General features: G+C 40.4%; 1 protein-coding gene across 2 annotated transcripts; it reads right to left on the bottom strand.

Moving 5' to 3' along the window:
* Positions 1-1572: 1572 nt before the first annotated feature.
* HEMGN (hemogen) lies at positions 1573-13417 on the bottom strand. Of its 2 annotated transcripts, XM_077140068.1 has the most exons (5): positions 13221-13417; positions 11202-11295; positions 8592-8627; positions 5975-7122; positions 1573-2481 (listed from the first exon to the last, which is right to left on the bottom strand). In XM_077140068.1, exons 1-5 carry the CDS (start codon positions 13321-13323, stop codon positions 2375-2377), a joined length of 1488 nt encoding a protein of 495 aa, XP_076996183.1. In that variant the 5' UTR covers positions 13324-13417; the 3' UTR covers positions 1573-2374. The 2 variants fall into 2 exon arrangements, with proteins under 2 accessions (XP_076996183.1, XP_076996188.1); XM_077140073.1 differs by lacking the exon at positions 8592-8627 and having other exon boundaries at positions 13221-13414.
* Between the last annotated feature and the right edge of the window lie 875 nt (positions 13418-14292).

The following is a 14292-nucleotide window of genomic DNA, read 5'->3' on the forward strand; positions in this document are numbered from 1 at the left end:
TATTAGAACTTAAGATTTGTTTACTCTTTTTATATCTTGACTTCACCCACTTGGCAGGGGAAATGGAGACAGAAGCATTCCACAGGTGCAGCGTGATGTCAAAAGGCACTAAAGCAACAGATGTGATTTGGGGTGACTATCGAGCCTCTGTGGTTTCCTCTCATCTGTAAAATGGGAGTGATTATCACTGCCCAGCCTATTTCATAGACCTTTTGTGCAGATCAAATAAAATAGTGTGTGAAAATATAAAATCTGAAAAACCCTTTTAATCTGGGTGGTATTTCAGATTTTATATTTTCACACACTCTTTTTCACACCCAGATTAAAAGGGTTTTTGTGTGGTTATGCTGCCCTGAGTATTTACTTCAGTCATAAAAGAGGTTATGAGTAATCACTGTCAATGAATATACCCTGAGGGGAAAAAGTGTTTTGCTAGGGTTGGGGAGAGGGAAACAGTATTGAAACCTCCCACTGTACCAGTGGTTCTCAACCCTAGCTACCCTGTAGAATCACTTGGAGGGCTTTTAAAATAAAAACACCCTTTGTGTGATGTGGAATCCCGAATGGGATCCTGAAGCAGAAAAAGGACACAAGCGGAATCCAACTAAAGTCTGTAACTTAGTGGAAATGTAATAATCTTCATGTCTTTGTTTTGACAAATGGACCATGATTATGTGGGGTATCACGTTAGGGCAGAAGGTGAAAGGTCAGCAGGAACTCTCTGTATTCTCTTTGCAACTTTTCAGTAATTCTAAAATTATTTCCTCCAGAAAGACAATTAAAAAGAAAAAGAAGAATAGTGAAAGCAAATATACCTCTGCCTGGACCTCAATCTAAACAGTTGAATCAGAATGACCCAGGGGTGGGGGCAGAGAATCTGTGCATCATATTTTGGAAATCTTCCCTGGTGGGTCTAATGCGGGGTTGAGGACACTTAACTCCCTAGGGACGAGGTCCCTCTCGTTCTTGACTGTGGCCTCATACCTTGTACCACAGTGCTTGTGCAGAGAGGTGCGGGTTGCACCCCTGCCAGATGAATTTTTATTTGCAAGTTCCCTTTACTTTGAATCCTCTGTAATAACAGAAGGAAAAATGAAAGAACCCTTTCACCTCCAGAAAATAATAATAATACAAGAGGGATATTTCATTTGTCTTCTCATGCAGAAAAGTTCTTATCCCTGCCCCCAGTCTCTCATCATTTCCGATTCATCCTGCCCTGGCCATCATCACCAGATAAATAGTCCTAAAATACTGAAACCTAGCCATTATTCAAAAGCCTTAGTTCTTGTCACCTAATGAATGAATGATATGCTGCTTAGTTAAGAATGCAAAATTCTCTACAACCTATCTGTTACACCAGGTTTGCTGCATGCTGGCCTAGCATTAGGTGTGGAGCCCACATAACTAGGATCATTTGCATGCTGTTCTCTTGAACTTGCCTTGGCCTTGCCCCTTTCTTTGTCACCTACGGGAATGCTGCTTGTCCTCCCTGACATAAACCGTCCCTGTCTTTCCAGGCTCCACTCATGTCATTCCAGCAACAATGAAGTTTTCCCTCCGTTATTGCTACTATTCAAGTGGCACTTGCATTTATTATTTTTTTACTAATTGTTTTCCATTTCATTCCCCGTGAAATTAGACAACTCTTGGTGGGCAGGGACTTCGCGCTGTCGTTCTTCTGACCCCATCGTGCCCAGTGATGCCTCCCACACAATGAAACATACAATAATTATTTAAGTTCCATTTTGTACAAGTACAATATTTAAAAGGTAAAAATACAAAAAAGCCCAAATTCAAACACAAAAGTATACAAGACATTTCTCCAAGCTCTCTTTGAAGGAGCCCCATTATGATAAAAAGAATTGCTAAAAATTAAAAGATCCAATTAAAGCCTGAAGAAAATTGTGATAAAAGATCCAGTTAAAGCCTGAAGAAAATTATGATGCTGTTGTTAACGTTAATAATGGAACAAAAGTTTACAAGAAAACTCTATACTTCCAGAAATGTTTAAGTGTTCAGAATTAATCATTTGTCTACCATTAAGAATTAATCAAAGAAATGTGTGCTCTTCGGAGAAAAAAAATAAAGTCATAATCCCTCCCCCTTTCCTTCTTTGCCTTGTGGCACCGTCACCCATCCCACACCCCATGCCCTCACAACACACACGCACACACACAAGCAGGGGACTGTCCACATGATAGAGCCTAGGAAACCAAATTAGTCCTCTTTCAGATACAGTCTGTAAATGGAAAAAAGACTAAGTTAAAGTATCAACAAATACTGTAGCAGTTTCTACATTATTTTGAGAAAAATCACACATATAAAATATTCAGATTATACTCCATTGGCCCATAACTATTAAGATTGAGCATTATTAAAACAAAACATAGCTATAGACATCACTTTCTGGGTGAGCCTCTTGGGAAATGTTCAGAATTGCTGGTATTTCTGGTTCTTCTGGTTTGGTTTTTTCCCTCATTTCTGTGAAATACAATAAGAAAATAGATTCAATAAATTATATCAGGGCAATTAAACTGTTCATTCAAAGAAAACTCTCTACTTCACACCATGTACAGACATAAATTTCAGATAGGTTAAAGATTTAAATAGTAAAATATAAATGTTCTAGAAAAAAATAGAATATTTGTATAAACTTAGGATTACCAAGACCTTTCTCAGCATGACACAGGGACTAACAACCGAAAGGAAAAGATTGTCAGATTTGAATGCATAAAAATTAAAATTCTGGGTGGCTCAGTGGCAGAGTTTTTGCCTGCCATGCCCGAGTTCAATTCCCAGAGCCTGCCCACGCCAAAAAAAGTAAAAATTGGACAAAGGTGATACACAAGCAACAACTGGAATAAATAGTTACATCATATATATGAGTAAAGGTTTAATAACACTACTATTTAATGAGTTTCTTTAAATAAAGACAACTATCACAAAATAAAAATGGGACAGGCATTGAAACAAGTAATTCACAGAAAATATCTAAATTTTTAATAATCATGAAAAGATGCCTAGTAGCATTAAAAGGTTTTTTTCAATTTTTTAATTTTTATTTTTTGCATGGGCCGGCACCGGGAGTTGAACCCATGTCTCCAGCGTGGCAGGCAAGAACTCTGCCTGCTGCACTACCATGGCCCGCCCTTTTTTTTTTTCAATTTTTTTTTCATTAAAAGGTTTTTTAAAGTGAGAATTAGAATAATTATTGGGGTTTTTTTTTAACACAACAAAGAATATTAAAGTGAAATAATGTGCAGTGTTGGCAAGGGTGTGAGGAAAAGGCACTTACTTTATAAACTCCTGGGTTGTGTAAGTCATTATATAACATTTCTGGGGGCTGATCACTAAATTAATCCAAACTTTAAATGCGGGTACCCTTTCAACTTCTAGGACTTTCTCCAAAGGAAATAATCAAATTTAACCCTCAGTGCCTCCATTTCCTTATCTATAAAATAGGTAATATTACCTATCTAATAGGTTTAACATTGAGTAAAATAATTCGTGTAAAATGTTTAATACAGTGCCTGGCACAGGGAAAGTGCAAATAAATATTAGCTAATAAATTACATAATCTAACTCAACCTGTCTGGATAGCTCATTTAAATAATCCAAACATATCGAACCCAGAATGGGAAAAAGGGCTTATAATTCTGTGTAGCTTAATGTAATAACCAGATACATCCCAGAGTATGTTGGGCAGATAACTAAAAAGTATTGGCAAAGTCCTTTGAGGGATGGGACTCCCAAGTCAATAGGCTTACCCTTGATCTTGAGTCTTGCTCTTATGAAGCTTATTTCTATAGCTGAGAAGCTTAGCCTACCTATAGTTATGCCTAAGAGTTACTTCCAGAGAACCTCTTTTGTTGCTCAGATGTGGCCTCTCTCTCAGCCCAACTCTGCAAATAAGATCATTACCCTATCCCTGACATGGGAGATGACACCCAGGGGTGAAAGTCTCCTTGGCAAGGTGGAACATGACTCCCAGGGATGAGCCTACCCTGGCACCATGGGATTAATAAGGCCTTCCTGACAGAAAAGGGGAAAAGAAATGTGATAAAAGATCAATGGCTAAAAGAGTTCAGATAAAGTCAAGAGGCTATTCTGGAGGCTACTCTTATATAAGCTTCAGCTAGCTATTTACCATGGTTTGCCAAACTCCAGCCAAAACCATCCCTGCCTGAAGAGCACCTAGGGCTCTATCTGAGATTCTACAAAAGTTTTACACACTGAGATTACTTTCCAGAAACCTGCAACCTCCAGATGATTCTTAGGCCAGATAAGTCCTGAAATGGAGAGGGGCCAGCCTCTCCAAGAACATCAGCTAGTTCCACCCCTCTATCCCATATTATAGACACCCGTTCCCAACATAAAAAAGTTAGAATGGGCATAGCCCAAATACCCCTAAACATTGGGAGAAGGATCAAAGGAGAAGGAGGAGTTATAACAGAGAAGATAAGACTTAACAAATGAGTATGACTGTAAATCATTATATTGATATTTCTTTTAGTCTCCAGTGTTTTGGAGCAGTGAAAAGGAAAAACCTGAAGTTGTGGAACTCATACCAAACTCTGAAATCTGTTCTATAACTACTTTGTTACAATGTACTTTGAAATATATGGCTTTTTTGTATCTATGTTATATTTTACCATAAAACATTTAAAAATAAATAAATGCTACTTTCATTAATGTTCACTGAACATTGTTAAAATAGTAAAAATTGGCAGTAACCTAAGTGCTACTCCTTGTAGGTATTGGTGGAATAAATTATTATATTTCCATGCAGTTGTTTCAAAAATATCACTAAGGTGGTCCCAACATATACTGCAAAGTGCATTGTTAAAACAAGGCAAAACAAAAAGGGCCTTAACACTGGCGTTTGGAGATAGGAGATGGTGTTCTAGGTGCCTTTTACTTTATACTTGATCATTTACATACTGCTTTAAATTATTATAATGATCATTTATTATTTGATAATCAGCAAAAAGCTGGACATTTCCTTTGGTTTGGTGAGACATAAAACATAATAAGTATTAGTTAATTGCCTATATTGAACTTGATGGGTTTAGAGTGAAACCCTCAGAATAAGGCATGCTGTGCTGACTCAAGCTGTACCTACTACATCATCAGTCTGCTTTTTATGGTAATTTATTTTTTAAAATATTTCCTCAGAACCTGGATTACTTGAGACCCAGCTAGCCCCATGTTTTTGTGGCATTCACCTTTTTGGAGAAAGAGCAAATGGTAAGGGACTCAGCTTTAGAAAACAATTCCCTGGGGATAACTATGGTCAACAGACTCAGCCCATTTCTTGTACCCTCTACAATATTACACAAAGATTATTCACATTCTCAGTTATGCTCCTGAAACAAGTGAAGAGCCACCACTTCAAAGAAAGGTCACAGAATTTTCAAAAGGCTGTGCTTACTAAAGAAAGAGAGAAGGAGAAAACTTTTCAGCAACAAATTTCAAAACAGGAAAGGGTCTGGGGTAAACATGATAAGCCCTATAGGAAGGAAACTCCCCTGGTAACAGGATCATACTTCTTACCTTTGTGTCTCCCAACGATGCCTTGTACCATGAATTCACCTGTCTTTAGTTCACCAGGAAAATTAAATTTTCCAGGAAAACCTCATTCATCAAGCTTTCTTGTTAATCTAGGCTCACTCGCCTGATAAAATGCTTTTCGCATAATTGGGTTCATTTCTTTTCACTGGCTAAAGCGTCTCAGAATGGATAGTATGTGCAGGTACCTATTTTGCAGACATTGGCTGAATGAAAAATGATTTTTACTTGAAACCAGCCAATGACATTCATGGTTCTTCTTGAGATAACTGGGAATAACTCGGGATTGTCAAAGAAGGTTGGAAATCACCATTTGGAGAGGGATGTACCTATGTTGACGCTGTGATTATTAATGAGGGAAACCATTAAGTGCCCTGTGTTTATTGTCCCAGTAGCCATACCCTACCTTGAGGAAAAGTATAAACATCCTTAGCATCTTCCTGGTGTGCTTTCAGGTCCTGGTCCTGAGGCGCACCTGTTTCCTGGCATGGTTCCGGAAAGCATTCTTTAGGCACACCAACTTTACATGCCTTAGTAGAGAGATCTTCAGGCCCAGGTGTCTCTTCGTATATTTCAGGAGAATATTCTTCAGGACCAGGTGTCGCTTGGATTGCTTTATGAGAGGGGGCTTTGGACACAGTAATTTGTTTATATGTTTTATAAGGAAAGTGTTCGGGTTCAACTGTTTCTTGGTATGTTTTTGCAGAAAGATCTTTAGGCATAGCTATTTCGTGTTGTGTTTTGGAAAAGAAGCTTTCGGTCTCAGCTGTTCCTTGGTCTGCATCGGAATTGTATTCTTCTGGTTCAGCTGGGTTTGGGTATGATTCAAAAGTGTAGCCCCCCTTAGGCACATCTAGTTTGCCATGTACTTCAGAAGAGCATCCCTCCATGTCAGCTACAGCTTCAGATGTTTTAGGGGGAGTGGCTTTGGGTGCAACTATTTCTTGGCATATTTTGGGAGAGAGGCCTTCAGGGTCAGCCGTACTTTGGCCCGTTTTGGAAGGATGATTCTGAAGTACAGCTGATTCTTGGCACAGACTATGGGTTAGGTCTTCAGGGTCAGCCACACCTTGGCCCATTTTGGAAGGATAATCCTGAAGTACAGCTGTTTCTTGGCACATGCTAGGGGTTAGGTCTTCAGGTTCAACCACACCTTGGCACGTTTTGGAAGGATGTTCCTTAAGTACAGCTGTTTCTCGGAACATGCTAGGGGTTAGGTCTTCAGGTTCAGCCACACCTTGACATGTTTTGGAAGGATAGTCTTCAAGGACAGCTGTTTCTTTGTACTCAGAATGGTCCTGAGGCATAAAGCTTTCTTGATGCATTTCTGAAGAGTGTTCCTCAGGCAGAGCTTTCTCTTGGGGGGCTTCTAGAGAGAAGCCTTGGGTCATACTCCTCAGTGGCTCGGTTTCTTGCTTTGTGGGGGCTTGCACTTTCTCCATCATCTCCTCTTCTGTTTGTAACTGAGGCGCTGCCTTCAGTTCTGTAGTTTTTCTCTTTCTCCCTCTTCCATTTCCTTTTCCTGTTCTCTGCCGTTTGCATTTTTTCTCTTCTCTGTGGAGAGATCAGAATTAGAATTAGCAATAAGGCTATAGAATTCAAACAAATGCTTGGGGATATCTGATGCACATCTCCCACTGCCTTGGTTCATGACCTTGAACAAGACATTTAATCTCAATGGGCCTCCGTCTCCTTGTTTGTTAGATGAAGGAGCACTGCTAGATGTTTTCAGCTGTCAGGAGAGGAAATGTCCCTCAGGGACCTTTTGGCTCTGATGCCTTGCTCTCCAGGAATCTTCTGTGTGTGTGTGTGTGTGTGTGTGTGTGTGTGTGTGTGATATGTCATATATTTAAATGCTTGGTTGTAGAAAATGTATAATTCTCATTGTGAAGTAGTAGGTTGGCATGCTGGTTTATACACTAGTCTCTTTGGGCTTAGACTATGTGAGTGAGCCTGATTACCCCATCACCACCAGGAAAACTGATACAAGTGAGTGTCTAGATCTGGGAAGCCATCGCCCCACCCGGACCTGGCTCCCGGCTAGTGCAGCCTGCAGGTGGATGTACACAGCTTGCTTACTGGGTCATTCTTCTGTAAAAAGTGCTAGCTAGCTGCAGTTCACATCCAATGATGCGTACCCTAAGCCAGGTCGAAAGCTGCAAACACGTTCCTTGAGGTGAAGAAGTCGGTGGAAAGGCATGAGTGGCCATATTATACCTACTCCTAATTGATAGCTAGATTAGGGATCTAGAAGATGAAAGGATAAAGGCATGGAAATTGTAGCCAATGACAAATTGTTAGGCACTGCAATATAACCAAATACAGATGGCTGGTACAGATGGGCTTGGGGGAGATAAAGTTACTGTAAATAAACATTTCATCATTTTTCTAAACCAATTGAAATCCTGTTCTATGCTACCTGCTCCATGGAGCCTTCCTTAACAGACCACCCAGCCACTGTGCTCTCCTTGCTCAGCACTCCTGTAGGGGTTTGCACTGATATCAGGCTTAAGGCGAGGAACACAGGCTGCCTCTTACTGTGGTTATGTCTGGCGAAACCTTATTTCTTTTAGTAAGAAATACTGAATTGTCTTCAAAGACTTTCTTTGAAGATAAAAATCAGTGTTTTTATATCTTCATAGCGTGCCTAGTTCCTTGCACATTTAAATATATATATATACCCTGTTCTATTTTTGTGTATGTTTGAAATTTTCCATAATAGAAAGTTTGAGAATGATTATCTCACCAAGAAGCTGGAGGTCAATATCAAAAGGGTGTGTGGGCAGCAGTGAGTGAAGCAGACATAAATCCCTAGCTTTGGGATGCTTACCTGCTGGTGGGGAAAGACAGACAATAAGCAAACAAAATTTGGTTTCTAAATAATATGTAAAGAAAGATATTTTATCTATTATATCGGCAGAAAGTCTGTGGGGGCTATATAAATACATATATAATATATATACGTGAAAGTCAAAAATAAATAATAGGGCAGGCCATGGTGGCTCAGCAGGCAGAGTTCTTACCTGCCATACCAGAGACCCGAGTTCGATTCCTGGTGCCTGCCCATGCAAAAAAATAATAAAATAATTAATAAAATCATCTAGAATAAAGCATCATCTGAAGCTGGTTATGGCACTTAAGCATTTTGAACACTAATGCCACACAACCAAGATGACAAGATGAATTGTAAAGCTCTTATTGTCAAATTAAAAAAAAAGTGGTATATCTGGATTCTTCGGTAAATACGTATTTTTCCCTAGATATTAAATCCTAAAGAATTTGTTATGTAGCTCTCTCTATGGAGGATCTAATGAGTAATATAATATGCCATGTCTTCCCTGGTAGTTTTTCAAAAGATCCAAAAATATCTGTGTGGCCTTGATTTTATTTGTGTGCTGTCACCGTCAGCTGTGCATCACTGACCCATTCTAAGCTTCAGTTTCCTCATTTGTAAAGCAAGAGAAGTAACCTCTGCCCAGCCTCATGAGGGTATTTGCAAGAATTATATATAACAACTTACATGAATGACTTATCCAAATAGAAATTAGTACTCTGATATTAATATAGGAAATGCATACAGTACTCCCTCTGGGCCAGGCACTGCTTTAAGTATTTTACTTATACTGTTACCTATTCTCATCTTCACCTCATCCCATGAGATGGAGACTATTATCTCAGTTTTGCAGATGACAAAACCGAGACCCAGAAGTCGAGTGACCCGCCCAAGGTCAAACAGCTGAGAAGTCACTCTAGCTTTAGTGTCTGGCCTCTCAGCTGTCACACTCTCCACTTCTCTCTGGGACACGTGGACACCACACTGTGGTGAAAAAAGAGGGTACAGCCCTCAGAAGGGTAGCAATGTCACCCAAACAAGGCCAGCAGTTGCCAGGCAGGGCTCAGCAAGGTGTCATCAGCCTCTGAGCATCCCTCAGCCTCGTGCCCTCAGCCCAGCAAGCTCAGCAGGACTCCGTTTTTCAGGTGCCGGAACACTGACCAGGCTCACAGAGACCCACCTATAAACCCAAAGCCCAATTTTTAAATTGACAAAAACACCAAGTCACACCGATGAGAGGTGATGCACTCTTTCTCTGTAGGCAAGAACTTGGGAAATCAAGTAATGCTCATGTAAAACTAGGGGAACTGACTGCATAATCTTCATTGGAGTCACCTATGCAGCACCCCCCAAAACAGGAGCGTGCTCTGACATCATATGAGACATTCCCAAAAAACTGTTTCTGCTGAAAGTAATAGTGTTAATGGGGTGGGAGGAAAAGGGTTGGTGCAAACAGCTTAAAACCTCTGCAACTTCACAACACTGACGGAAACAGTATTTGGTATGGGGTGAAGAGTAGATAACTTGGACAGACAGCTTAGTATGGCTAGAGGCCACCTTGGGGATGGTAAAAATGCCCCAAAGCAACAGTGTGAATGCAGCTCACAGGTGCTGAGACTGCAAATAAGAGTTCAATAAGTGCAAATAAATGCGCAAGGAGTTGGGCATAGGAGGACGTGCAACCTGTCACACGTGGAGAGCTGTGCCAGGCTGGCAGAAGCCTTTTCCCTTTCCTGCTGAAGGGTTTAATTCTACTCCCGCTGTCCTGGCTCCCCTTGACTAGGAAAAATCATGAGCCAACACAAACTTTCTCAGTACAGTGGCATCCTTCTCCCACTTGCTGATCATATGCAAGCTCCTAGATGTTGCAAAAACTGGTTGTGGCAGAACAGACAGTACTCAGTCCATTTGGGAAGAAAAATGCCCCTTTCTTAAGAAGGGTGCTTAGACTAGTGGTTCTCAAGCTGGGGGTGACTTAGCCCCCCACGGATCCTTTGACAATGTCTGGAGATATTCTGAATCTCACTCCTTCGGTGGGGGTTTGGGGGCTTTCTGGGCATCCAGAGGGTCGAGACCAGAATGCTGCTAAAAATCCTGCAATGCATGGTGCAGCCCTGCACCACAGAGAGGGTCAGTAGCGCTGAGGTTGAGAAATTCTGGCTTACCTGCACCCAGGGGAGCACTTGGCTTCTCTGGGGATCCCTTTTCCTGTCTTCACGCAAGCAATTCCCATGTTTTCATAGTTATATTCTAAATGGAGGCCACACAACGCTGCCTGATTTTCAATCCCATTTGTGTTCTTCCTCCTTGATTACACTTAGGCAACTTGGGAGGTTTAGGACTTCCCAGACCCTTCAGTCCCTTATTTACAGGCAGTATTTTGGCTTGTTCCATGGAGAGCTAATCACACTTGCTCGATGATGATTTCACCACTGGAAAGCTTGGAGAACAATCTTGGAGGCTTCCTGGTGGTGTCTCCCTTTCCCAATGACAAAATGCTTGTGTTTCCACTACCCGAGCAGCTGACTGCCAGCCCTCTATTGGTTGCCTGCCTCTGTGATTAAGAGACCAGGAATACAAATCTGTTCCCACCACCTTTCCACTGTGTGAATTTAGGCAAGAAATTAAACCCATCGGAGACTTAGTTTACTTTTTTTCTTTTTGTAAAATAGGGATAACTGCCTGGTTTACAAGGGAAAAGATTATTGGGAAGATAAAATGTAGTGCATAAAAGTGCTCAGCACTCCCTGACACATAGCACAGGGTAGGTAAATCCTTTTCCCTTGCAATGACACCATACCTAAATATCCATTGTGAAGTTTGCTTTTCTTGGGCTTCAGCTTTTCTTTTTCTGAGTTGCTCTCGGTTGCGCAAACACCAAGTTCCAATGACTTCTGTGGGATCAAAATAAAAATTATAGAAGAAAGTGGTGAATTGTCACGTTTATTAGTAAAAGAGTCCTACGGAAAGGGTGTAAGATCTCTGTGCTGGGTATCTAAGATTCTTCTCCTCTAGCTTTTTGAGGATGAGAAAACAGTCTTTCTTATCTACGTTTTACTTCCAGAAAATACCTGGGACCACCTTTATTCATTAAACACTTATGTAATGTAAAACTCAGACACCTATTCACAGTATTTCTACACACTGTGCTAACAGCATACTGATTTCTCCAAAATAAATTTTACATGATATATAAAAAAAAAGATGAAAAAAGATCATCTATGTTCTATCATCCTGAACATTTTAACCTGCTTACATTCTATTCCCCCGTCCACCTGTTCCTACATTGCACAATTTTAAAAGTCGTATGATAGCCTACTATAATTTTATATCTTATTTAACCTAATATTATATCTAGAAATATTTTCCACAATATGGTCTTCATAATTATAATTTTTTTCTCTTTAAACTTTTTGTTTTGAAATATTTCAAATTTACAGGACAGTTCCAAAATAGTACAAAACCCATACAGAGACCTCCAACATACCTCCTGCCCCAGATACCCAGATCTGCCAATTTTAACATATCAGCACCTTTCCTGTGTCATTCTCTCTGTCCATCGATGAATCCATCCACTCATCTACACAATTATGAATCTAATGACTGCACGATACTTGATCAAATTGATGCGCTATCATTTACCCAGTCATTCCATTTATATTGTGCATTTAGGGTTTGCCAGTCAATTTTTGCTATTGTAGCTCAAACTATAATAAGTATATTCACACATATAGTTGTTTTGTTTTGTTTGTTTTATTTTGGATTATTTCCTTAGCATGGTCTTCAAGTTCTTCAGGATAATAAAGCGATATCAAAAAGGGTTCTGTTGCCATTGGATTTGGAGGAAAGTTCATGGATCTTTGGTGTAGAGCTTCCTAGAGCCTTTCTGTGCAAACCTGTACTAAGATCCCTCAAAGAGGACAGAGCACTCAGCTTGGACAGGGATTCTTGGATGGGTGAAAATTATACTTTTATTTTATTGGCCAGATCCATAATAAAAATGACCACCAACTTGACCAAGTATCATGCAGCCAGGAAAATCATAATTATGAATGGAGGCAGTAAACTGTGGTGGTTTTACCAGTACCAGTGACTTTGTTACCAAAAGAAATCACAGGCTTTTTTTTTAATATCATAGCCCAGTTGTTGCAGATACCTCAAAATATCTTTTACACCAATCACTATTGTGGGCATTAGACCCATTGCTAGTCTTGTTCGTCAATGTATCTATAAATCAGCACACATGTTACTCTATCACACGTTTTCTCTTTTGATGACTGGATTTTAATATCACTGGTATCCCTTGTCACCTCTTATTTAATTGTATGTATTTAAAATCTTTATTCTAAGAAGGGGTCTATAGGCTTCATCAGACTGCCAAAAGGATCCATTGCACAGAAAAAAAATTTCAAATCCTGTCTAGGGTATATCAAGACCTAAGACAGAGCCAAGAATTACGATTAGCAAGTCAAAAGAATAAGCACTATTCTACTTACTACCAGATCTCTTTCCAAAAGTCATACCAAATTTATGCTGTCATAGGAGTGTATGGATGTATTTGTTTTATCACAATCATTCAATATTGAGTATTTTCATTATCTTTCATTTAAATATATTTCTCATTACCTTGGGCTACCCTGGCTTATTAGAATCTTAGAGCTAAAAGGCACCTCAGGAAGTTATACAGCCTCAGTTCTTCCCTTGCAGTGTTCTATGAATATACTTAGTTATGCCTTTTGGGCCAGATCCATAAAGAAGAAAATACTCATAGCCCAGTTTTTCCCAACAGCCGCCAACCTCTTAAGATCTCTTCCATTACCTGGAGCATGGTTCTCTTCTTGATGAGGGCCAGGGGTCTGTCGGAACTTCCCATGAGATTGGTCCTTTCCTAAATCCATCTTGCCACAGTACCTTCCTTCCATTTGGTCTGACTTCCACAAGCAGCCTAGAAGCTTCTTTCAAATATCAAAAGCAACTAACACTTAACAAACACACACATACAAGTTCCCTTGTCACTTGACTTCCCGCCTAAATGCGTTATCTGGTTGGACCACAGCTGCAGGCTAATTCTCCTTCCTTTATCACACTGCACAGGTGTGGGTCGGGGGAAAATGGCTGGGTCCTCATCCCTTAGAAGTTACTTCTACAGGCAGCTCCTCTGGCCCCAGCCTGGTAAGGCACAGCCTCTGCTAAGGGGGTCACCTGGTTGTGCCTGCCACGAAGCGCTTGGATCTGATGTTCCTGTTGACACAGGGAGGTGGCAGGTTGTGGAAAGAGTACTGGGTCCCTAACCAACCAGGCGACTCCCCTTCCTGTGACTTTCCTCATTCATGCAGGAAACTTGCCCACTTCATACAGTCTTTGGGAGAGTGAAAATAATGGATTGCATTAATTATGAGGTGCTACGCAGGTGTGAAATTTATCTTATATTGCTTTCCTGCACGTGGCATTTTTTTTTTCACCTTAATCAAAGTCTTGCTGTTTATACCTGAGACTTCGATAGTAAATGAACCCTAAAGAGAAGAACCAAACTAGGAATTCAAAGTCTGGGAGACACGGGGCTGACATGTGTCCTGGAGTCGGAGACTGGAGTGATGAGAGTTGACTCCCAGTGTTGGGCACTGGCCCAGTTTACCCATCCAGCGTGTTGACCATCTCAGTATCTACCTCGTGGGGTTCCTGGAATGATTATACCATATAATCATATAAGGCAACGTACGTGTGCCTGGCAATGGAATCAACAGTGCCTGGCTTACGGAATTCGCTGAATAAATGTTAGCTGCTTGCATTCATAATAGACGTATAATAAGGTTCTTTGTGTTACATGCATCAGTTTTGAAAAGTTCCTTGGAAACCAAATTTTGGTAAACCAAATCATATTTCAAATGCAT

Source organism: Tamandua tetradactyla, chromosome 2 (assembly GCF_023851605.1).
Source record: "Tamandua tetradactyla isolate mTamTet1 chromosome 2, mTamTet1.pri, whole genome shotgun sequence".
NCBI lineage: Eukaryota > Metazoa > Chordata > Mammalia > Pilosa > Myrmecophagidae > Tamandua > Tamandua tetradactyla.